Source organism: Notechis scutatus, chromosome 7 (assembly GCF_049901735.1).
Source record: "Notechis scutatus isolate UNSWTSFEM ecotype Mainland chromosome 7, rNotScu1.2, whole genome shotgun sequence".
Classification (NCBI taxonomy): Eukaryota; Metazoa; Chordata; class Lepidosauria; order Squamata; family Elapidae; genus Notechis; species Notechis scutatus.
In genome coordinates, this window is record NC_142015.1 from 26,661,367 (window position 1) to 26,685,749 (window position 24,383).

General features: G+C 50.1%; 1 protein-coding gene across 1 annotated transcript; it reads right to left on the bottom strand.

Moving 5' to 3' along the window:
* Window positions 1-9,431: 9,431 nt before the first annotated feature.
* On the bottom strand, window positions 9,432-24,027 carry ZW10 (zw10 kinetochore protein). The gene is made up of 16 exons (XM_087969745.1): window positions 23,873-24,027; window positions 22,500-22,634; window positions 21,757-21,858; window positions 21,591-21,668; window positions 20,904-21,063; window positions 20,077-20,208; window positions 19,516-19,707; window positions 18,778-18,950; window positions 17,927-18,109; window positions 16,813-17,051; window positions 15,431-15,502; window positions 14,461-14,618; window positions 13,800-13,930; window positions 12,284-12,415; window positions 10,776-10,978; window positions 9,432-10,239 (listed from the first exon to the last, which is right to left on the bottom strand). The coding sequence occupies exons 1-16, from the start codon at window positions 23,987-23,989 to the stop codon at window positions 10,119-10,121; spliced, it is 2,328 nt and encodes a 775-aa protein (XP_087825871.1). The 5' UTR covers window positions 23,990-24,027; the 3' UTR covers window positions 9,432-10,118.
* Between the last annotated feature and the right edge of the window lie 356 nt (window positions 24,028-24,383).

Genomic DNA, 24,383 nt, shown 5'->3' on the forward strand with positions numbered 1-24,383 from the left:
GATGGATAGATAGATAGATAGATAGATAGATAGATAGATAGATGGATAGATAGATAGATAGATAGATAGATAGATAGATGATAGATAGAGTTAGATAGAGATAGGTAGGTAGGTAGAGATAGAGTTAGGTAGGTAGGTAGATAGATAGATAGATAGATAGATAGATAGATAGATGATAGATAGAGTTAGATAGAGATAGGTAGGTAGAGATAGAGTTAGATAGATAGATAGATAGATAGATAGATAGATAGATAGATAGATAGATAGATAGGAAGGTAGGTTGGTAGATAGGTAGAGATAGGTAGGTAGGTAGAGATAGGTGTGTGTGTGTGTGTGTATGTGTGTGTGTGTGTTTTCTTAAGTTTTCGCGGGTACTTACATGAATGGTATTCAGCTTTGTTCAGGTATTTTCCCACGTCATTATAGTTGTGCTTTTAAAGTTGTAGCAACGTTTCAGCAGAATCTCATCTGCCATCATCAGGCTTCTGTATTGTGTTCGTCTGTGACCATTATGGTTCGTCTGAATACCACACACACACACACACACACACACACACAAATATATACAAAGAAAGTCATAGGAAACGGAAGGAAAAGAGCAGCTTTTCTGCAACATATCTAAATGTCATGACTTTAAATAGTTTTATTAATTTATAATATGACATACAAAGAGAATACAAAAGCAAATAGTAGGGAAATTAGGAAATGAAAAAGGGAAGTGGATCGTGGGGGGAAAGCAAGGGGAAAAGTGGGGGGAAAGGCATTGACTTCCAACTCCTTTGTTGTAGTAAAATAAGGCATTAAGATCTAAATGTTCAAGGCAGAAGACCCATTGGCAGCCATTTCCCCATCATTTCTTCAATCGTGGCATTTATATTTCATAATCCACCTTTTAATAGGATCGCACGACGGAATGCCTTCACTTTTTTTAGTGACTCTGGTTGTTTCTTCATTTCTTTCTTAGTGAATCTCCCAGCTCTCTCTCTCTCTCTCTCTCTTCCTTTCTCTTCTCCTTCTCGTTTGTCCTCGCTTCTTTTTCTCTTTTCTTCTTTCCCCAAGCCAAACAACTCAGGGCAGAAAAATCACGCAGCTTTGAGCAAGGCTCACATTGCCAGAAAAGAAAAAAAAAAGCCTTTTCAGCAGCCCCATCGAGGTTCATGATGTCAAGGCTATAGAGACAACCTGGTTTAACAGCTCCTCTTCCAAAAACATTGAGAATCGGTAATTGTACATGCAGCATTGAGAGGGACTTCCGTGTTTAGCGGCTGCTGCTTAGGATTTATCAGCAATCAATAGCAATGTTCTGCAGTGTCACTTGTCATTTCCCAGGACATCTTTGACGCAGGCAACCTGCCCTCCTTCATTTCTTGACCTGCTGCGGACACCTCCCTGTAGCTACTGCCCCAAGATCACCCTGCTCATACGATCCACCGTGGCCTCTCTAAGAGTGGAAAGTGATTAGTACCTTTATTGTCAGAGTACAACACGTGTACAATGAGATGGGCTGAGCCTCCCTTCGTGCACTCCCCCAACACAGCTCACAATGAGGACAGAAGTCCCTAACCCAGTCCCAGTCTTATTACACCAAGCACCCACCCTTCTCCTAGAAGCATGAAATATTCCAGGAAATAATAGAAAGGCAGAATATTATACCTCCCTTCCTCTTGGAAAGCAGCCCCCATCTTTGTGAATAGCCCCAGAAAGACTGGGCCGTCCTATCGACAAGACAAAAGACCCTTGTGACATAATAGGATTAGCCCTCTACTCATCTCACCACATGGCACCTGGGGAGGTTGCATCACCCAGCAAGATTCAACCAAGCCTGGGACTCAAGACAACCTACAAAGTTACCCCTGTGTGGCCCCAAGGGAGTCGGACAACCAATCAGAATACATTTCTTGCCACAAGAACAGGAGGCGAGTTCAAAGCCCAAGAGAGGTATATATAAATCTCTCTCTCTCCATTCTTTGTGGTCAGTTACCCAGGACTTCAAACCATGTGGTCCTGCTGACCACCATTAAACCATCTTTCCAAACAGCCTCCGTGTTTCCAGTGTCTTTCGCCCCACTTGGAACTGAACGCAGATGGACATTTCTTCCAACATAAACTTGCATTATTCCTGCCATTCCTGCAGCTGAACCCTCTTCATCCATTCCCAGGCTAGCAGTTTTCTGGACTGAAGCCCCGCAGAGGGCACCTGTGGGAATGGCTCAGGTGAACCCACCTGGAGAAACCTCAAAGGCTGGGCCATTAAACCAGACCACTAAAGCCCAAGCAACCCTTCCTGACAGAGGTGGCCCTGAAGGACGGAAAGCTTCTCTTCCTGCCTGCCTGCCTGCCTTCCTCTTTGGGAACACGCTGCTCTTGAAAGTAATGACTGCCATGGATCATTAGGACATCTGCAGAAAGAATTATGTTCTTCTAAATTGCTTTCATCAACCTAAGTAAACTACCTCCAGGCAGCACGCAGCAAATGAAGACAGAGGGCAAGTGATTTGTTGCCCTGAAGCCACTTTACTTCTATCCCCCCCCACCCAAAAAAAAAGAGGAAAGGGGAAAAAGAGACAGCAACTATTTGGTGAAGAGATGGAGGAGAATAGGGGATAAATGAGCTGGACAACCTTTCCCGAACCTCTGGATATATTTCTCCCAGGGACGGCTTCGCATAGATTTCAAAGCAGTGTTTCTGAAGAACGGTTGCAGGAACTGGGCCTGGCTAGTCTAGTGAAGAGAAGGACCAGGGGAGACAGGAGAGCAGCCTTCCAATATTTGAGGGGCTGCCCCAGAGAGGAGGGGGTGGGGTCAAGCTATTCTCCAAAGCACCTGAAGGCCAAACAAGGAATAATGGATGGAAGCTGATCAAGGAGAGATTCAACCTACAAATAAGGAGAAACTTTCTGACAGTGAGAACAATCAACTGATGGAACAGAAGTTGCCTTCAGAAGTTGGGGAAGCATCATCTCTTGAGACTTTCAATAAGAGACTGGACTGCCATTTGTCAGAAATGGTGTAGGGTCTCCTGCTTGGGCAGAGGGTTGGACTAGATGACCTGTAAGGTCCCTTCCAACTCTGATTATCTGTTATCTTGGAGGCTTAAAGAAGGGTGGATTTCAACTCCCAGAATTCCCCAGCCAGCAAGGTTCAGAAACACTGCTCTGGATTTATCCAATCACCACTGAGACAAAAATCACAATAAAGGTGTGGTATTGCCCAAACATCTTATAAGTTGGGGTGGGCTACAAACTTTGATTAACTGAGTTTCCTGCCCCCTCCTTTTTTGTTACTGGGACCCTGAGTTGGCTATAGGTCCACTTTTTTTTTTACAATTCCTAGGTCAATTTGCAAGAAGCAGCCAAACCCCCTTCTCTGTATAAAAGCTAAGTCTCTCCAGGAAAAAAAAAAAAAGCCAACAACCAGCATACTGACAATTTTCAGATGGATTCAGATGCCATTGTTGCATTTCAGGAGTCTAAGAACAACATGTAAATGTAAAAAAAGGAAGCAAGAATAACATGCACATTCCTGATTTTGGAGTGTGGGAGTGGTTGTTTTTTTTTTAAGCAAGAAGGATTATGAGGATGGCATTTTCCAGTAATTGTTTATAGCATGTTGCAGATTTAGTTTTATGGCACACATGGGTTTGTTTGCATATTTGTGTTCCTTTTTCTTTTTTGTGGGGGAAAGAGCCCCCAGAGTAACCACTAAAATGATCAGAAAATGTTTTGTTTGGGATTCTAGGAATTCAAGTTCTGCAATCCAACGCAAAGAGCTTTTATTTTTAGCAGCTACAAAAGGAAACAGGTGGGCCAATTCAACCCCTGGAAGAGATGGCAGCATAAACTTGGCCAAGATTGGGCCTAAGCACAGAAAATCTGTTTTTCGTCTCTGCTTCCTGCCCCTTCATGGCCAAGGGCTGTCTGGAGGGCTGGCCTTGAACAAAAGCCACAGCACTTATGCTCTGGTGCATTTATGGGTCCACCTTGGTACCACGGAAATAACATTGGCAATCTTCCTGCCCTCGTCTCAAGACGGATCGTAAATCAAGTCCCCCGGGGGGGGGAGCATTCAAGGTCGTTCATGAATTTTTCCTTGGGAAAATCTGATCCAGAAACCAGGTGGCGGTTTGATTCCTGCCTTCACAGTTGAATGAGGTGGTGGGACTGCCGGAGACCAAGCAGGTCCGATGCTCTTCCCATCAATAGGTTTCCATCCTTTCTACCAGAGGTGGGATTCAGCCGGTTCTCACTGGTTCTAGAAGAACCGGTTGCAGAAATTTTGAGTAGTTCAGAGAACCGGCAAATGCCACCTCTGACTGGCCCCGCCAACCCCATCTATTCTCCTCCTCCCATCGAGTCCGAGCTGATCGGCTGGGTCTCCTTTGGTTGCCCTGCCCAGGAGAACGGAGCTGGAAAGCAGGCGAGTGGGCTGGGGAGCAGTGAAGGGATTCAAACGTTTTTACTACTGGTTCTGTGGGCGTGGCTTGGTGGGCGTGGCAGGAGAAGGATATACTGCAAAATCCCCATTCCCTCCCCACCCCACTAACCTGCTTTCCAGCTCTGTTCTCCTGTGCAGGGCAACCAAAGGAGACCCAGCCAATCAGCTGGGACTCAATGGGAGGCGGAGAATAGATGGGTTGGTATGGCCAGTCAGAGGTGGGATTTGCTGGTTCTCCAAACTACTCAACATTTCCGCTACCGGTGGTTCTCCAGAACTGGTCAGAACCTGCTGAATACCCACCTCTGGTGGGGAGGGCTTGGGGATTTTACAGTATCCTTCCCCTACCATGCCCACAGAACCAGCAGTAAAAAAATTTGAATCCCATCACTGCTTTCTACCAATGGTTGGAGAAAGGAGATGTGGGTTGGGGAGGAGGAAATGTGGAGGGAAGAGAAGAGAATCCCTGATGAAATATGGTCTGACCTTTCGGAAAAATAATGTGAAGAGGACAGAACTTCCCATCACTTTAATTATCGCCTTTCCCATTGAAGTGGGCATCATATGAAGGAGGAGAACGTGCCCGTTGGCTTGCAGTTGCTTACTTCATCAAGAGTTCTTCAACGGCAAAGGTCAGCCAAGAAACCCCAAGAAATCTCACTCTGAGCTGCTTGGGGGGGGGGGGGTTGTGGACAGGGGTAGTCAAAGGTTGCTAAGCAACCATACCTCTTCCTCCTTTTCCAAGCACTCCAGCAACAGAGTAGAGCATGGGTAGCGTGAGAAAGTAATGGTTTAACCCAAGTGAAACACACCTAAATTCATCCTTGGGTTGGGCAGGAGCAAGTTGGGGCCTATGCATAGGAAGAGTGGGAGAACTATTTAAGGAGGGGGCACCTTCCCTGCCCCCTTAACCCTCAGCATCTGGAGGGGGGCGGTTAAGCGCCAACATAGTAAGGTCTCTCTCTCTCTCTCTCTCTCTCTCTCTCTTTGCAAAGGCTGATGTAGCCCAGAAGCCCGTAAGAAAAATGCAGGTTAAAAGAGAGAACTATTTAAGGAGGGAGACGTCCCTCCTTCTCCTTCTTTACTTGCTTTTGGGGTTAAGGGAGATGCAAATGTTCTGCTCCTTGTTCTTCTGGTGGCCTCCACCACCGTTGATTGATGTTGTTGTAGTGTGTCTTTCATGTTCTCTCTCCATCTTTTACGCGGTTTATCTCACGTCCTTTGGCTTTCTCTTCTTATACGTGCCTTGCACAGTATGGAATCCCAAGGCAGAATAACAGACTTGGAAGGGACCCTTGGAGGTCTTCTAGCCCAACCTCCTGTACCCTTCCAGACAAGTGGCTGTCCAGTCTCTTCTTAAAAGCCTTCGGTGACGGAGCATCCACCACTTCTGAAGGGAAGCTGTTCATTGTTCTGCCAGGAAACTTGTACTTAGTCCTGGTTGAATCTGTCTGATAAATTTCCACCGGTTACTTCTTGTTCTGCCTTCAGGTGCTTTGGGAAATTAAGTCAAGCCCCTCTTTTTTGGGGCAGCCCCCTAGATATTGGAACATTGCTATCATGCCACCCCTTAAATTTTGGATTGAAGAAATCCCAAAACCTCAGGAACCCCAAGATCCATTGTCCCTATTTATTCGTTCATCCCTGTGGCTCAGCTCCGACACTCCATCCCAGCCGCCCCCTGCTTTTGAAAAGGATGGGCTACACTTCCCCCTTAATTGGGCTTGTCCAACCATGTTGGACGACCCCCCAACCATCCATGGCCAATGTGTTATTTCACGGATTCAATTTTGTTGTGCCGAAATCCCATCACAGGGTAACAGCTTTCCAAATTGCTTCTGCAGATGTTGCAAACACATCCCCGCTTTCAGCAAAGAGGACAAGCCAGCAATCAGTAGTCCTGAAATAAGAGGTGAATGGGAAGAAGTTGGCTTGTAATAGCACTGAACTGGAAGGAAGAGGTGGGAGTTTAAAGCGGAGGTGCCCATTATCTACGGAGCTTCTTGGTCATCGAGGTCACGATTATCCCAAAGGTATTTTTTCAAGAGGCCAATGGACTTTCGTTGTTTTTCCTTGAAGACGTTTTGCTTCTCATCCAAGAAGCTTCTTCAATTCTGATTGTCAGAACTGAAGCAGCTTCATGGATGAGAAGCGAAACGTCTTCAAGGAAAAATGAAGTCCGGTTGCCTTTTGAAAAAGCATCGATGGGACAGGGATGTGCAACCTTGACAACTTTAGGACTTGTGGACTTCAACTCCCAGAATTCCCCAACCAGCCATGCATGCTTTAAACTTAAGCCTTAATCACCCTAAAGGGTCCCTGTTGATAAATCTTGCTTCTCAGCTCCCCCATCCAATAAATCTTTTCGTTCAACTGTTCAGGAAAATGGTCTGAGCGCTTCTCGCAGTTACCTGAATCTTCCACCCTTCCCATCCATTGTCTTCAATCTGCTCATCTTCTGCAGCTTCCTTTTATCATTCATCCTCTGGCAAAGCCTTTTCCCAACTGTTCTGGCTCAACAGCAGAACAGTTTTATAGATTTGTAGCCTCTCCCTTCCAATGCTTTCCATTTCAGGATACTGAAAACACACATCATCTTGGTTTTAGAAATAAACAATCATCAGTGAGGGTCAAAAGAGGAGAAATCAATCTGCTAGCTTAGACTGAACTCCAGCTCCATATTAACAAAGCTACTCTCAGCCCTTTCTAAACGGATGTTGACAACAACTGAACCTCCAGATATGCCAAGACAAGATGCCCAATGCCCCAAGAACTGCCTTTCCAGCCTTTAAAGGCTGGGCTTCATTGATGGAATAACACAATAATTCAAAACCCCCAAAGCTCCTGAAAAAAATCATTTAACAACCCAAGAAAGGCCACGACAGGGCTATTTTCATCCCACTAACACAAAAGGTCAAGAGGATTTCGATGCAAGCTTGACTCTTGACGACCAAGACAACTTTATTGGAGGGGGTATGTGTTTGTTGTTTTTTCTTTTTTTGAAAATGTGTTGTTGGTTTACTAGCTTGCAGCTTTTTCTGTCTTTGCCTGGCCAAGATTAGCAAGAGATCAGCTAAAGTTGGCTGTGTACTGCCATCTGCTGAGAGGAGTCCAAAATTAAAACTTTTTTAAAAAAACTGCCCCTGTATTCAGAACAGGACAGATGCCAAAGCAAAGTTAAGATGACAAAAAGTTCTCCCCTTAGGGCAAGATTCCAATTGGGGGCTCAGAATGAGGGGAGGGGGGAGAAGGCTGCCGCATGCAGAAGGCAGGTGGGAAGACGTTTTCCGGCCCCCCTCTGCACCCCCAACGCTGCCCATGCTCCACAGCCCATCTTGGTCCTTCTCAGCACCTTTAAGATGCCTGGAGCTAAGAGGCAGCCACCTGGGACCCCACCTGCCAGGCTCTGCCTGCAGGCAGGGCAGCCTCCCATCAGACCGCCCAGGGCCCTGGCAAGGCCCCATTTCACCTCGCAGGCATGTGGCGACCCAGCTGGGCTGAAGATCGGTGCCACCCTGCAAAAGGCAAGCGCCCCCCCCTCCCAAACTCCTGCTCCTTCCAGACATTGGCTGGGTTCATTGAGCTTCAGTGGCTGGGGCGTCGCGAGGAAATCCAGAGTCCGTTGGCAAGACGCTCCGAAAGCTTTCCCTGTGCTTAACCACCGCTGTGCCCGCTGCACCGGTGGTTCACATGAGGGCAATTAATTGGCACCACACATGGCAGAGGCAGGAGGGATAACGGTGGAACGGAGGAGGAGCGTTTGAGGAAATAAAAGAGAGGGTTGCGTTGAGAGAGAGAGAGAACGAAGGATTTTCCCTGGGTTTCGGGATAATTAAGGAAGGAGGAAGAGATTAGCAAGCCAACAAGATTGTTCTTAATCTGAGAGGAGGGGGGTGAGAAGAGGCAAAGGGGCCCCCTGAAAGCTGCTTCCTTTGGGACTCCTTCCGTAAGAGGCCTGCGTGGGAAACAGCAAGAACAAGGTGTGTGTGTGTGTGTGTGTGTGTCAGCAGTATCCAACCTTGCCAACTTTTAAGGCCAGTGGACTTCCATCGCCCAGAATTCCCCAGCAGCCATGGCTGGCCAGGGAATTCTGGGAGTCGATGTTCACGGGGCTTAAAAGTTGCTAAGTAAAGTTGGACAAACCCGGTAAGTGAAAGATGCAGGTTGGTGATCAAAAGCAATTAAGCCAAAAATCCTAAAGTTAAAGAGCGGCGCCTGGCTGGGAAACAAGGGGCCAATGAATCCACTTCTGAAGGCCAGAATACGGGACCGTGCAAGAAGAAATATAGGCGACGTGGCTGAAATCATACCCTAAAATCATCCCCCCAAATAGTTAATGCAAACACTTCCTCCACCCCTAATGTGAGCACTTCTTTTAGTCTTTCAACAGCTGGTTTTTTGTTTTGTTTTTACTGTGTGCAGGTAGTGCTTTAATTTTAAATGCGAAACAAACCCAAACCAGAGAGGGATACCCCACCCAAAGCACAATCTGCCCCTTCAAATGCTGGACTTGGGGAGATGCCCTCAAATGAAGAGATGGGGGAGAGAAAATGCTTGCCAATAAAAAACCCCACCAATATGCAGGGATTTGACCAGAGAGAGACCTTGGCATCGAGGGAAACGCACCAAGAGGCACCTGGGCAGGTGCTGGGCACCAAGAACGGGGGGGGGGACATAAAGGAGCCCCAGCCTCACACTTCTTGCTTGACCTACCAGGTGGCTGCAGGTCCCCCGTGCCAGGGGCTGGTTTAGTCAAGACCCCCTTCCGTGGGAGCAGAATTCCTGAAAGCCCAGAGGATTTTCTCCCATGGCAAATGGGCCAGGGGGCCTCGGGGGGCCACAGGAAGCGGGGGCGCCCAAGGTCTGTGGAGGGAGGGGGAGGGCCAGCCACCCCATCCCATTTTCCCTTCTTTTAAATCCAGTCAACACAATCCTCCCCCTTCCTCTTCCTCCCCTCCCCCCCATCCCAATGCCAGAGAGTAAAGAAAGAAAGCCAGTAAAATCAAGGCCACGTCGGCACTTTTATGAGCCTAGAAAAGCAGCGGCTGGAAGGTTTGTTTGTATATCCCTCCCTCCCCAAAAACGCCCCTTTCAAGTCAGGTGTGCTTTAGGAGCTCCTGGCAAAAGAGAAGCGGCCAGGTGCGCAGAGGAGGAGGAGGAGGAGGAGGAGGAGGAGGAGGAGGAGGAGGAGGAGGAGGAGGAGGAGGAGGAGGGAGGAGGAGGAGGAGGAGGAGGAGGAGGAGGGCGGCTCCCTTGGGAAGCAGCTGCATAGATGCTGTTTCTTCATGTCCGGCTTTTGAGGGGGCTGCCTGCCCAGAGCTCCAGCAAGCCAAACTGGGCTCGGCCCAGCAGAGAAAGCAGCGTCATGGCCCCGATCTGGACCTGTTGGGGGGGGGGAATCTTCTTTGTGTGGAAGGTCCAGTCCGTGGATCACAGGTTCTGCTGGGAAAGTTGTTTTCTGAGGTCCAGAGACCGTGCGTGCGTGTGTGTGTGCGTGTTTCCACTCATGGGACTGGACGGGCTGCAAAACGACCACGGAAACATCTCCGGGAAACATCTCTGGCCACCTCCGGCCCTGGCAGAACTCCACGGAGGGGGAAGGGGAGATCAGGGAGGGGTCAGCCTCGGCTGCAGGGAGGAGCGTGGTCCGGTCCGTCCAGGAGGGTCCTTCCGAGGCGCAGAAGCTACTTGATGCTGGCCAAGGCGGCCGCCCTCCGCTCCGTGTTCTGGAACAAGGCTCGGATGAGGTTCTTCACCTCGCTGGAGGAGAACTCCGCGGCCAGGGGGCCTTTGCTGCCCGCCCACCTGGGGAGGAGGAAGCACAGGGGACAGCTGTGGATTTTGGGAGGGGGGGAGGGGGGAGGGGAGGAGGGGCTTCTCCAACACCCCTCCCCACAGCCTGGGTGATTAGGAGGAGGCTGAAGTTTCGCCAGGTTTCTTCCTCCCTTCTCAAACGGAGCTGCTTGAGGAAAGGTGGCCATTCCTGCTGGAAACGCAGGAGAATCAAATGACACCAAAGCAGCAGGTAACTGCTACCGCTTGAGGACGTGCCGCTGGTTTGCCCGAGATCAGGAGGAGCGAGTAACTCTGGAATCTTTTCCCACCTGTGGGACCCTCCAAATCCCAGGGTCCCTGAGCCGGCAAAGGCTGGTCCAGGTATTCTGGGAGTTGAAGTCCACAGGTGGGGAAAGTGGCAGAGCTGCCCACTCCTGGCCTAGATTAAACTTTCTGACTTGGGGGGCAGCGCAGCAGGAGAAGCCCCCTTCTCTGCTTCCTCTGGGTTCCGATTCTCCCCTCCCCCGGTGCAACTGGACGGAGGTAAGAGGCGAGGAGACGCTCACCGGTCCACGATTTCTTGCAGGCTGGCCTGCAAGACCAGCATGAGCTCCTGGAACATCATCCACTTGGGCACGTAAACAGGCACCTCCTCCTGGAAGGGCCGGTTCTCCTTTTCTTCCGGGAGGGGCACGAAGATCCGGGGACCCTCGTCCACCACAGTCTTGCACAGGGCGTGCAGCCGGTCGGCGTTCTCAGCGGAGATGTCCTGCAAAAGGGGAGGGGAGGGGAGAGTGGGCAAGGGAGGCGGAGGGGCTGACCCCACCACCCCAAGGCCTATCCAGGGGGGGCTTCTCTCCCGCCCGTCACCCACCGGCAGGCACGTTCCCGTAGGGTCCAGTGAAAATTCCCCCAAGCGGAGGAGGAAGTGGGAACGGCTGCCAAACGTGCAGGGACCTGCTCTCTTCTTCTTTTTTTCTTCAAATTTTAAGTAATTTATTTCAGTAGGAAAAAATCCATTTTAAGTTCATACATTAAGCTATCTTGAAACAGCTTATGGAAACGCACAGTTGAAACATACACACGTGGTAAAATATTTTTTAAAAAACTAAGAAAAAAAGGACAAGTAACAGCTAACCTGCACCTGACTCGTAAAGGTCACAGTGCATTGACCCCCATCAAAATAGCGCTTGAGGTCGAAGGGAGGAAAATATACTAAAATGCCTTGTGGGTAGCATAATGTAGACTTTGCATTGTTTTTACATATGTGAAGTTCATAAAGATGTGAATAACCATACATTATGTTGTTATGAAGGGATACAAAAAAGACAAAAATTCACTAAAATCTCCCTTTTCCACTTATCTTCTAATACGTTTATGGTAAAGTAGCCACATTAATTAGTAATAAAAATGGGTCTTTTCAAGGTCCCACAAAACAGGTGGTCCTCAACTTACAACACACAGAGAGCCAGTTATGGTCACACTTTTGTGATGATTGTAAAGCAGGTGATTCATGGGATCAAATTGATTTTATTGGGGTTTTTTTGTTGGGGGAGGGGGTTTACTTTCAGGCATTTTTACCAAAACCCAAAGGTCTCAGCTTCTAAGGTAAGCTCTCCCCAGTCTAGAACTGGTTGGGGATTCTGGGAAATCAGGCGCAGCGCCCCTGGCTGCAAAGGTTTTGGGCCGCCATCCCATCCGACGAGAGAAGAGACCCCTGAGGCGCTTCTGTTAGGCACCTGTCCCAACTATGCTCTTTTTAACCCTGCTGGGAAACGCACATGGCAGCCCTCCGGTCCAGAGGTGGTCCAGGCAAGATTTAAGTCACCACTGGCTTCTGCTTCAAAAAACAACCCAGCCACATCCTCTGACTTCGTTAAAACCAGGCACCTTATTTGCCAAACACACTTTGCTCTGATAAAAAAAAAGCACCCTCTTAAAAGACAGCACAGCTCTCTCCGTGAATCTAGAAAGCACAATCCCACGTGAGCCACCATGTAAAAACCTGGATCTCTAGAAACACGCGTGCATGGAGAATCCTTGACACACACAGACACCCCCCGTCAGTCCTCACCTCCAGAGCAATGACCCTGCCAATGATTTCCCCCAGGGCGGTGTTCAGCAGGGTCCCCATGGCCCGGCAGTAGATGTTCACCGGTAGAACATCCTGCCAGATTTTGCCAAGCCTCTTCAGTTGGTGCAGAACCTGGAAGAAAGTGAAACCGTCAGGGGAGAGAACCCGGGGAACAAGGCGACTGCTTCGTCTGGCAGGGCCAGAGAGGCGAACGAATCCTCCAAAGTACAATCCAGAGTGGAAGAGCGAGGATGGAAGACCCTCCCCCCTCCTCTCTCAGCACACAAGGATTCAGGGGCATCTGTAGAAAAACAAACAAACTGGCAGCAGGAGGAAAGGGGGTGGGGTGGAATCTCCAGCTAGGCTGGAAGGAGGCGCTAAGCGGGGACCAAGCTTGGAGTCCTCGCGCTGCAGAAAGCAGCAGAGGCCCGATCTCCTGCAGAATCCCTGGAGCCTCCCCTGACCCTCCCCAAGGCAAGGCGGTCTCAGTCTGGTAAGATTTTCTTGTAACAAGAGTGAGTACAGGAGCAAGAAAGCTTCTGCTTGAGACTATTCTGGTTGCTTGCGCCTAACAGAAAGGAAGTTTTTGCACATAATAACGCATTGTTCCGGTGGCAACGGGTCTTAAACATAATGGCCTTCAGAGGCAGGTGGTCTCAGGAGCATTTAGTCAAGTGCCAACGTGGAGCCTGCAGAAGCAGGATGCTGCAGGGAGGTGTTGTGGTCCGCCGGCGGCCTGCGGAGCTGGCAGCAGAGTCGGACAGTGGGGAGGAACATGGGCCAGTGCCCATGTTCTGGGGAAGACTCAGGCGAGGGTCCTGCATCCGATACAGAGACGGGGCCAGGGCCAACTGGGAGTTATGTGCTGGCTGCAGAGCCTCCAGGATCTGAAAGCAGCGAGGCAGAGGAACAAGGGGAGCCTGTTCCCAGTGTGCGAATGCGCAGAGCTGCCAGAAGACAAGAACAGCTAAGACAAAAAGGGGGCAACTTGGGAGTAAGGCTTGGAGGTGATTGGCCCCTCCCATAAGACATAAAGGAGGAGCAAAGGGATAGGAGCCTTTGCAGGAAGCTCTGCAAAGATCAGATTAAACCTTGAAGCTCTGTGTTGAATTTGTGTTCCGGTTGGCCTTGCATAACTAATCGGAAATTTAGTCATTGGCAGCATTTCAAGGAAGATAAAGGTGCGTGCTTATCAGGCTTATCCCAAAGGACTTTGGCAGACTTCTGTGGGACTATGAACAAACTGTTTGAGACTCATTACGGGCTGTGAATGAGTAAAATTCACAGCCATTGAAATAAAAGAAAAAAGGGTCTTGGGACTAACGTGTGCTTGTTAGTGTCTCCACAAGCCTTGGTCAGAACAGGAGGGAGCGCATGAGGTGGGGGGGGGGGGAGAGAGAGAGGCCTGTTTAGGGTAACCTGTAACTTCTTTAGGTTACATTCAGGGTCTGAGCGACTGGATGGAATCCGGGGTCTAATCGTCCAGGTTCCGCCGAGCGCCCACCCCGTTCCTGACCTGACGGACAGCTCTGTTCGCCGCAGAGTAGTTGTCCTCATCATCCAGGTTGGAGAAATTCCTCGAGATGGAGAGTCTCTCCAGAAGCTCCTCCTTTTGGACCCGCATCTGGGCGAGGAAACACTTCGTCCCTGGGGAGAGGAGGAGGAAGCCCATGGGCCACGTTTCGAGGGGCGGGGAGGAGAGGAGAAAAACCTTGGTAGGGAAGCCGACAACCACCCTCATTATTATTTTTTTGCAAAACGGATATTTTACAGCTGGGGATTTTTTTTTTTTAAATGGGTCAGAGAAAAATAATGTTAGTTTCTTTTCTCTTTTCTTGCACCTTTTCCCCATTAGATTTGACTTCTACATGTAAACTTCTCCATAAATATTAACTCTGAAAAGAGGGAAGGCTGTTTGCATTCTGGGATGGTTTGCCCAGAAATACCACCCAAAGGAACTCTCAACGGAAAAACTTCTGTGGGGTGAGACCCCCTTTCTGGGGAGCAGAACTAGTGTTCACCAGGGACAGACTCGGGAGGAGCAACTAACCAAACACGTTTGGTAACATTGGGAGTATGTTTTAATGCAGCACTACACCGGGAAACCGTCTAGCTCGAGGGGCAGGAGGATCTACTACTCACAAGGCCCCACAAACCACCTTCGCTCCCAGACTCACCCAGTTTCCTGAACCCGGGCACCAGGTCGACGAAGGTGGCTGTCCCATCACTCAGCCGGTTCCTGAACTGGTGGCCCAGGGTCAGGAGGTGATGGGCAATGTACATGCAGTTGTTATGGTGGATGGCAGCCAGCTGGGGAAGTTTCTGAAGGTTTTCTCTGGAGGGGGGAGGAGGAGAGGAGAGAGGAGGGAGGGGGTGCTTAGAGAACGTGGGGGGTCTCAACACACGTAGTGCCGTTTCCCTGCAGGTTACAACAATTCACTGGATACCCTTTTGAGAAGTTATAAAAGTCATCTGTGTTTTAAAGCAGGGGTCTCCAACCTGGGCCACTTTAAGCCTGGCGGACTTCAACTTGGAATTCTGGGAGTTGAAGTCCACCAGGATTAAAGTGGCCAAGGTTGGGGACCCCTGCTTTAAAAAGTTACAAAGTTCCTAGTGTTTTAATTTAATTTAAATTTAATTTAAATTTAACTCCACAAATTTAAAAGGAGCACACAAGAGAGTTAGTCCTCTTTTAAAGACCTGTTGCTTAGTGACTGTTTGAAGTTGCATCGGGCCCTCCCAAAGGCTACTTATGATCCGGTTTTAAGAGTTCGGATGGCTGCACAACCCCTGCAGAGTTTGACATTCCCAGAGTTTGACCACTGGCTGATCTTTGTGGCTGGTTGCCAGACGCCAAAGTCACACGGCCACATCCCACAATGTTTTTTGCCTGTTTCTGGTCTTTGGGGCCAGTTTCCAGCAAAAACATCCATAGGAATAAATGGGTCTGCTTAACAAGTACCACACAAAAATAGTCACAAAATCAAGTCCTCAACATATGACTGCCACGATTTCTGATGGGAAATTCCAGGCTCCACTACGGTCAGGTTGAGGACCGCCTGTAATTCAGCAGGTTAAATCGGAGCTCTGCCTAGCACCCCCTCTGGCCTGGGCTGACTTCCCCCCTCCGGGACAGCCATCACTCACTTATGATACATGGGCACCACGTCGCAGAAGAGATGGAAGATGTTCCGTACCAAGTAGAAGAGCTGGATGCAACTGCCAGAGAAGAGGAGAGAGGGGAGCTGGGTCACACCTGCTTTTCCAGGCCCTCAAAAAAGGGGGGATTTGCCAGCTGTCCAGGCAAGCCTGGAAGGTCCTCGCTTGAGGCAACCCAGGGCCACCTACCTTCACACTGCCAAGAACCCAACGCCAAGGTGGTTAAGAGGGAAACCCTACGTGGTAGCCAGCAGCTATGAAAATTGATGCATGCGCTTGAAGAACTGATGAAAGAACATTCACACTGACTCGAAAGCCAGATCCTTCTATTTAGGCTTAGTGAAACGTGGGAATTCTGGGCCTGCAGTAGCCATGGTTTGGGAAGGACTTAAATGTTGGGAAGACAGGCGGAGCAATGCTGGGAGAAAGCCATCCAGCAGATTCCAAGCCTGGCACCCTGTGTGGAGATTTTCTGGCATTCAAGTGGGCGGGAGCATCATTTAGGGCAGGGGGGTTTTCTGGAGAGTGGGCAACATGAAATCAGTCTGTGGCTCCAGCCTGAAGAACTTGTAGACTACAAAAGTCTCTGATTACTTATTTGTACCCCATGACTACCATTAAGTGTTGCACCTTATGATTCTTGCCTCTTGCCGAATGTATCCTTTCTTTTATGTAGCATTTGCACCAAGACAAATTCCTTGTGTGTCCAATCACACTTGGCCAATAAAGAATTCTATTCTATTCTATTCTACATTCTATTCTATTCTTCTATTCTTCCTTCCTTCTTTATTCTATTCTGTAATTCTATTCTACTCTACATTCTATTCTATTCTTTCTCTATTCTATTCTATTCTGCATTCTATTCTCCTTCCTTCCTCCTTTATTCTATTCTATTCTATTCTGTAATTCTATTCTACTCTACATTCTATTCTTTCTCTATTCTATTCTATTCTATTCTATTCTGTATTCTATTCTCCTTCCTTCCCTCCTTCTTTATTCTACTCTATTCTGTAATTCTATTCTATTCTATTCTATTCTACTCTACATTCTATTCTATTCTATTCTTTATTCCGATATTCTATTCTATTCTATTCTATTCTATTCTATTCTATTCTATTCTATTCTACTCTACATTCTATTCTATTCTATTCTGTGCTCATGAATGGATTTATGGGTCCAAGAGGCCCCCAAAGGAGTCTCTCCTTTCAACAAATCATTTCATTCCTCCCTTGCATTACCATGGGAGCAGTTAGCATAGTTACTTCCTTGATTGGCACTATGAAATGAAGGCGTTATGGACAACAGCGGCAAAAAAGAAGCAGCAAGGCCTGGGGGGGTGGGGGGAGGGACTTAATCTCAAGGGGCCTCACCATTGGTCAGTGCTGGCAGAGGCCTCCTGGAGGGTCTGATAGGCCAAAGCCATCAATCTCTGGACCGAGTCGCTGATGCGGCAGGTGGGGAAAGAAAAGGTGTGGCGGCTCAGCTTGGTCTTGTTCTCCAAGTTGGTCACCTGCTTGAGGAGCAGCTCGGACCCTTCCGGCAGCTTTGACTGGTCCCCAGCTCCAGAGGCGGGCAGGGTGGGGAGGGTTACCAGAGAGTCTGGAGTGACCTGGGGGAGACAAAAGTTAGTTTTATTAATTTTGCTTGTAGTAAAACGTGGGATGCATTGGTGCCACGCTGTCTATGTGTTGATGTGTAGGTGCAGACTGAAATTTAAAAAAAAAAAAACTTGATTACAAAAAAAGAGAAAGAATCGCAGTCCTGCATGTTGTATGCAGCATTAGGAAGGAAACGGTGCTTTAGTAATGGTTTTTTTTTGTTAATCTCATCCTTACTACAAAATATTTCAATGGAAGCCCTACTTACAAAGGTACAGTAGCTTCAAAAATTATGCTAAATACTCAGAAGTAATTCCTTATATGCTTAAGGACTATAATATTCCCATGCCGGTTTCAGACGCAAGCATCTGAATCAGATTATTGTCCTTCAATTTAGTTTGGCTGACAATGGAGTTCCAATATTTTGTTCGTAGATGCTAACCTTTTTAAAATAAGCATTTTTTTTTATTTTTGGGAAAAAAAGAAAAAGGAAAGTTCCCTTGGTTTGGTTTTGGGTCAGTTTCTTAAACATGGACACCCCCCCCCCCAGGAGGGCCCCCCCCCCAAGGAATTACAATGCTTTGGGGCTGGTTTGAGGGTTGGCAGAACTGCAGTTGGTCCTTCTCTCTCCCCATCTCGTTTTGCTCCAATAACTATCTGCCAGCAGGTAATATAGCCTGGAAAACAGGTGGGCCAGCCCAAGTACTTCTTTTTTTAAAATAGATCTTGATTTGACAAGGACTCCCTCTCTCTCCCTCCCTCTCTCTCTCACACACACACAGAAGTCTGACTCACATCCCAAGTAGCTTCCTCAAGGCAGATGCAAACGAGAGGAAAAAGGGGTATCCAGTTGCTTTAAGTGAACCCACCACCCATGCTCCACTACCTTCACGGTGTTGTGTATTTCTGAGGTCATCAGGTTTCTGGCAGCCACAATGACATCCTGGCATTTCTTGTTGGCAAAATGGCAGTTCACGTTGCGGGCGTAAGTTAGCAAGTCCATGGAATCCTCCGGGAGGAACTTCATGTCTTTTAAGGCTTTTTCAAAGTCTTCTGTTGCTTTAATAACCTGGGGGGGGGGGATTTGGGGGCGGGGGGGGCATAGGAAGGTCAACAGTCTGTCCCCTGAGACCAGCTGATATAGGTGGATTTACACTCCCCCACCCTTCCCGAAAAGGCTGTAGCGACGTTCAACTCTCCCAGCCTCACAAAGCCATTCAGTGGGGCTGAAAAACCTTCAGCCGGCTCGCTCTTTGAAAAGGCTACAGGCGGTCCTCGACTTACGACGATCGAGTCTGTCGTTAAGTGAGACACTTGTTGAGTTTTGCCCTCGTTTTAAGGCCCTCCTAGCCACCCACTGCCCTTATGGGAACCGCCCGGTTCTTAAGTGAACCTGGCTTCTCTCTGGACTTTTGATCGCCAAGATGGTCGCAAAAGGGGAAATCGTGTGACCCAGGGACACTGCGACCGTCATTAAGTGTGAATCGGTTGCTAGGGGTCTGAATTTTGATCACGTGACCCTGGGGGAGGCTGCAAAGGTGGTAACTCTGAACAGCCACCCAAGGAACGTAAGTCGGGATTACCTGGGCTAAGAAACGCACGCGCTAAAGAGCCGAAATTTCAGAATTTCGCTTGAGTTCCCTGGGCAAACCTCCTCCTCTTCCTCCCCTAATTGAAGAAGCAGCCCAAAGGCAGGCACGGGAGGTGGTCCCAGAGGTCAAAGGCCACAGCACCCACCTCCTTGTACTGGGCAAGCTGGCTGCTGTTGCTGGGGATGGAGTGCACCAAGCAATCGCAAATGAGGCAGTCGGACACCTTCTTCCAAACCACGTTGCCCAGCACCTCGGCCAAAACGGGCCTGGGGTCGGTCTCCGCCCCCTCCTCTCCCTCGCAAGGGCCAAGCGGTGTGTCTGCAGAGAGGGGAGGACGCTCTGGGTGTCAACTCGTCAAATATCTCTAGGGTCCCTTTTAGAGGTGCCAACAGAAAGGGAGGGGGGAGCAGTGTGGCAGCTTGCAAACCGAAACTGCATTCCATCAATGTTCTCAAAGATAGTAACTAGGTGACTGAAGTTTCTGCCACGCAAAATTCTAACTGGAGAGCCCGATTGATGACTCTGGGCTATGGCTGTGTCCCATTGGAGAATATGAATTATGATACACCCAGAGGGTTAGGGGGAAAACCAGGGTCAAGGGTGGCAATGAATTATGTGTCTCAGAGTCGGCTGCACTCAGGCAGTGCCGGACATGCTAACTCCCAATAAATCCTTTTGAAGGTTTGGAAGTTTTGCTCGAGACTCAGCACTTAATTGGGGTACAACTGCTGGAATCCTGACACTGTGGTTCCTTCTGCAACCGTCCCTTGACTGGGAGCCAACGGGCAACGGGAGCAGAAGCCCCTAGGGTCTTCCTGGGGCCCGTTTCCTCCTACCCCAGGCCCCTTTCTTCCAAGCCAGGTTGGGGGGTGAGGTCCCTTACCCAGCAGGTGTTGGTGGAGGACTTTGAACACCGATGTGAGCTTCGCAAACGCTTCCAAAGGGGATGGATGGCCCAGGTCAGAGCCCACAGACTCGAATTTGAGCGTGACGCCATCAGGTGGGTCTTCCACCGAGAGCCGTAAGGAGGGGCAACAGATCAAAGGCTTGAGGACGTGCTTCAGCAGTAACTGTCCTGGGGAGAGGGAGAGGGAGGGCAGTGAGCCAGGCTCGGAGGGTAGAGCGGCGTGACAGCACTTCTCAACGTGGCCTGTGACCCTCTTTCTGCCCTGTCCTCGCTCTGTTGAAGGGGGAGGGGGGCAATTCCCACAAGAACAGCATCTGGAGATTGGAGGGAGACAAGGGGAGGTGGGGTGGGAGGGGGAACAGGCTTCCTTTTGGACCAGGCAAAAAGGAATTTTAAAGCACTGGACCCCCGAAGGAGAAAGCTAAGGCGCAGGTACCGAATTTAGAACCTCTTTGCGCCGGACAAGAGCGCAAAGTCATCAATCGAACCACTTTCAACACTCAGGAAATCGCTGCTGCTGGAAGAGGAAGGACTTACCAAAATGCTTGAACTTCATCTCCAGCTCCCCCAGGGTGGCAAAAGCCTGCAGGACCGTTGAAACTCCTGGATCTTCTGTGGGCAGACACAGGTGCAACTCCGTTTGGGTAGCTGCCTCTAGGCAGCTGAGTTCTAGGGAAAAAGCGTACAGCCCAGGTTACGGCAAACCATGGTTCCAAAGCTGCAGAAGAGCTGGGGGTGGGGGGGAACCAGCAAGCAGGCCTCGCCCTCCAGTCCAGGGGTCTCCAAACTTGGCAACTTCAAGACTTGTGGACTGAGCATAGCTGGCTGGAGAATTCTGGGAGCTGAAGTCCACCAGTCCCCGTCTGGGCGCTGTTCCCCCCCCCAATCCCCTCGCCAAGTGTGGGGACCCCTGCTCTAGTCTTTAGTCATCCTAAGCAAGTAGCTGTGGCACATACTCCCCCAGTGTTACGTTACTTAGTTTACTTTATTAATTAGCCCACGGGCCATATCAAAATGCAGAGCTCCAAACATAAATTATTACTAAAATCAGATAAAAACAATTTAAAATGAAATTGGAATAAAATACAATTTAAAATGTGATTGGAATTCAATTCAATTCAATATGATAAAATTATATCCCCTCCCTCCCTCCCCGGTCTTTAGGCCACCCCAGAAAGAGGAGGTCTCAAATCAGAATTGCTCAGGGACGGGGTTGGGAGTGACTGTAGGGGTCTCCTAAGAGCAGGGGTCTCCCAACCTTGGCCGCTTTAAGACTTGTGGACTTCAACTCCCAGGATCCCCCAGCCAGCCCCCTGAACCCTCAGCAGGAACGCAGAGCAGGCCCAACCAACCAGCCTCTGCACCTGGTGACTGGGGAAGCTTCCAGACCACCATTCGCTGCCACTCCTGATCCAAAAGATACAGAATGTTTTGGGTCTGTATGGTGAGCTCCCGGCCGAGCGCCTTCAGGATCTTCAGCTCAAAACCCCGGCGGGATTCCATGGTTTTCAGGCTTCTCCGGGCCTGGCAGAAAATGGGGAAAGAATTGCAGAGTCACGCAAAGCCTGCCATGAGCCGAGCCATTCCACTGTAAGGGAGCCTGGAGGCCACCCAATGTCAGCGCTTCCTCAATGCGCCCATGGAAAGCAGAACTCCAAGGCAGGTCGATTCCTCAAAGAACAATTCACTGGATACGTCATATTGGCCCAACTGGTGAAAACCGACTCTGAAAGTTCCCACGGTTTTCACCTAATTAAAAAGTAAAGCCCCCACCCCCAGGTCATTGGTCACGTTGTCCAATAGTGTTGCTAGCCAGTTGCTTGGTTACTTTACTCCTCCTCTCCTGGCCCCCCCGTTGGAATGACCTTGGTTCCCACAGGAAAAACTTTTCCTTTTGAGTGCAAAAGCCCAGCTAACTCTTTCCCCCTCTCCCTGTCCCCACTCCTCCTGCCTTGTGGCAACCCTGAAGCCACCAAGATGGCCCCAGCCAGGTCCGCTTCAGGGCTGACCCCCAAGAGGGACACAAAGAGGCGTCCATCCCCAAGAACTACCTTGTTCAGGTGGACAGCTGCTGACGTGTACTTCTTCAAAGGCAGCAAGGTACCGAACTGCTTGAGAGCGGTGTCAAACTGCAGGCCAAGGAAGCAGAAAAGGGGAACACCAATAACTCAGGGCCCCAAGACGACTCAAAAGGAGCAGAGCTTCTCCCTCTCTTACCTCTTGGAGCTGCTTCAGCACGCTCAGAACAAGCACCTCCCTCTCCAGCTGCTGCTTCAGGTCCGCAAAGTCTGTGATGGCCACGTTGAGGTCTTGCTGGACCTGAGGAGATGCCGGAGGCGAAAACCACATTTAGTCTCTTTGGTTTACAAAAAAAGAATCCCCGTTAGTAGGCAAGGAGAGGTTTACAGTAACTTTATTGTCACTTTGAATGTACACTAATCGGTACCCATTCAAATGAAATGTCCTTGCACGCAGCTCTCCAAGGGCCACCGCCTCAAATATACACAATACAAACATGACAAAATACAACATCATGCATATACCCACACGTATTATATGACACAGAGGAACAACACAGTCTAGTCTGGATGTATACATGTACACGGTGAGAAAGGACCAAGCTTGCAAATGTACCAGACGGCTAGCCTGGGGAGCAAAGTGTTCCAGAAACTGCTTGGCTTTAAGGAGGCAGTTAACATCCGTCAGAAGGGTTAGAGGAGGGACCAACCTCATTGTTTATTCATATATTGGATTTACGTGGCTGCCCATTTCAAAATAATGGCTCTGGCAAACCTGTATTTTATTTTAAAAAATATAAACAGCAGGAAAAACCAAACGCTGCAGCTGGGCTGAAAACACCTTTCTCAGTAACTGTGAATAGGACGCATGACCGGGCCCAGCCCGCCTGCTGTGGGATTTCTTTAGCCAGGACAAGTTCTCCACTGATCCACTGTCCTCACCTCGTTCTCGATCCTGGACCTTAGCTGGTCAATGCCGTCCGAGAGTTCCTCCACTTGGGACTCCAGGTCCTTGGCGCTCTGCATGCTGGGCAGGAACTCCACGTACCTTTGGTTGATCATGCTGCAAACCTCCTCCTGGAAAGGCCGGGGGTGGGTGGGGGGAATGACCATCAGGACCACCATCAAGTAACCAATACCCCCCAATCAAGGAATTGCCAAACAAGCCAACATTAAACAGCCCAACCATCCGCGACAGGACAAACCACTAGAATATAACCACTCCTTCCTAGCCCTGATGATGTTACCTATTTGGGTTATCAAATTTCTGCAAGGAAACGGTCAAGCTCAGAGAGCATCAAAGATCCCATCGTTGTCCTGTCCTCTCCAACTCCTCCCCCACCCCCCTTCCTTCTAGCACTGATGATACCTAGTCTGGGTAATGAAACGCCTGCAAAAAAACCCAGCCAGGCTCAGAGAGCACCAAGATCCCCTTCTTTCGACAAACCCTCCTCCCTTCCAGCACTGAAGATGTTCCCTACTTGGGTCATGAGATGTCTGCAAGAAAACCACCCAGCTCAGAGAGCACCAAGGACCCCCCAGTCATCTTCCTCCTCCTCCTCCTCCTCCTCTCCTTTCTCCTCCTCCTCCCCCTCCCTGCAAACCCCACTCTAGCCCTGGTGACGTTCCCTACTTGGGCCATGAAACGTCTGCAAGAAAACAACCAAACTCAAAGAGCATCAAAGACCCCATAGTTGTCCTTCTCCCCCTCCTCCTTTTCCTCTTTCTCCTTCTCTTCCTCCTCCTCTCTGCAACCCCCCCCCGCCTTCTAGCACTGGTGATGTTAGCCAGTCAGGCCAGGAGACGCCAGCAAGGAAAGTTCTGAGAGCACCAAGGACCCCCATAGTCCTCCTCCTCCTCCTCCTCGTCCCTCCCTCCCAGCACTGACGATGCCCCCTGGATGCGTCGCGAGGCGCCTGCAAGGAGACCCGCCCAGCGCCCTTCTTGCCGACCCAGGCATGCAAAGCCTCTCCCCTTTATTGGGGGCTCCCGCCACAGGGGAGCCTTTTGGGGGAGGGAGTTTGAGGGGAGGCCCCAGACCCACACAAGGCTCCCCCTCCCCTCCTTCGGTGGCTGCCCGGGGGCCTAAAAGGGACCCCAATTCTGGGGGGCAGCCACGTGTCACCCCATACACGCCACTCTCCGCCTCGCGGGACCCCCCAGCCTCCACTCTGCACACGCTCAGAGGCCCGGCGCTCCCTCCCCTCCCACTTCAGGGGCGCCCTCGCCAAAGGGGGCGTGGCCCAGGTAAGCCCCTCCCCCTCTGGGCGCTGTTTTCCCCCCTCCCCAATCTCCTCGCTCTCTCCCCCGCCCACCTTGAGATCCTCGGCCCGGCGGGAGAGGCGGGAGAGGCGGCCGCCCAGGCCCTCGTCCTGCGGCCGCCCCGAGCAGGCCAGCACGGCCTCCACCAAGGAAGAGCCGCGCGCCGCCATTGCGCCGCCCGTCGCGCCGCGCGGGGCCTGACGGGAAGGGCGCGACGCCTCTCCCGCCCAGCGGCGCCGACTACCGTTCCCGGCGTACCTTTCGCCGGCCATTTTCCCCCGTGACCATTAGAGCTGCGCTGGGATAGAGAAGGCCTGTTTCTGCCTTCCGCCAATAGTGGCACTGGGTCTCCGGTTTGGAACCACAAAGTCGAAAGCCTAGAGTGGCCTTGGGGAGGTAGGTCTTGGGTTGTTGCTCCCCTGGAGGTGGAGCGGGGAACTTAGAGAGCTCCATTCTCTCTCTGTGTGCATATGATTCTGTGTGTTTGTGTGTATGCATGTACACAGTGACATGTGCGGATACACGTGTACATGCAGGTGCCCCTTCCTCAAGCAGCCTTCAGGA

What these genes read in the sequence shown, in the direction of transcription:
- ZW10 (XM_087969745.1), bottom strand. Translation starts at nt 23,989, where the DNA reads ATGGCGGCGCGCGGCTCTTCCTTGGTGGAGGCCGTGCTGGCCTGCTCG. An exon ending in TGCTGAAGCAGCTCCAAGAG is followed by an intron (nt 21,669 to 21,756) that starts GTAAGAGAGGGA and finishes CTTGGCCTGCAG; the next exon opens with TTTGACACCGCTCTCAAGCA. An exon ending in GCAGGGTCATTGCTCTGGAG is followed by an intron (nt 10,979 to 12,283) that starts GTGAGGACTGAC and finishes CCCCTTTTGCAG; the next exon opens with GACATCTCCGCTGAGAACGC.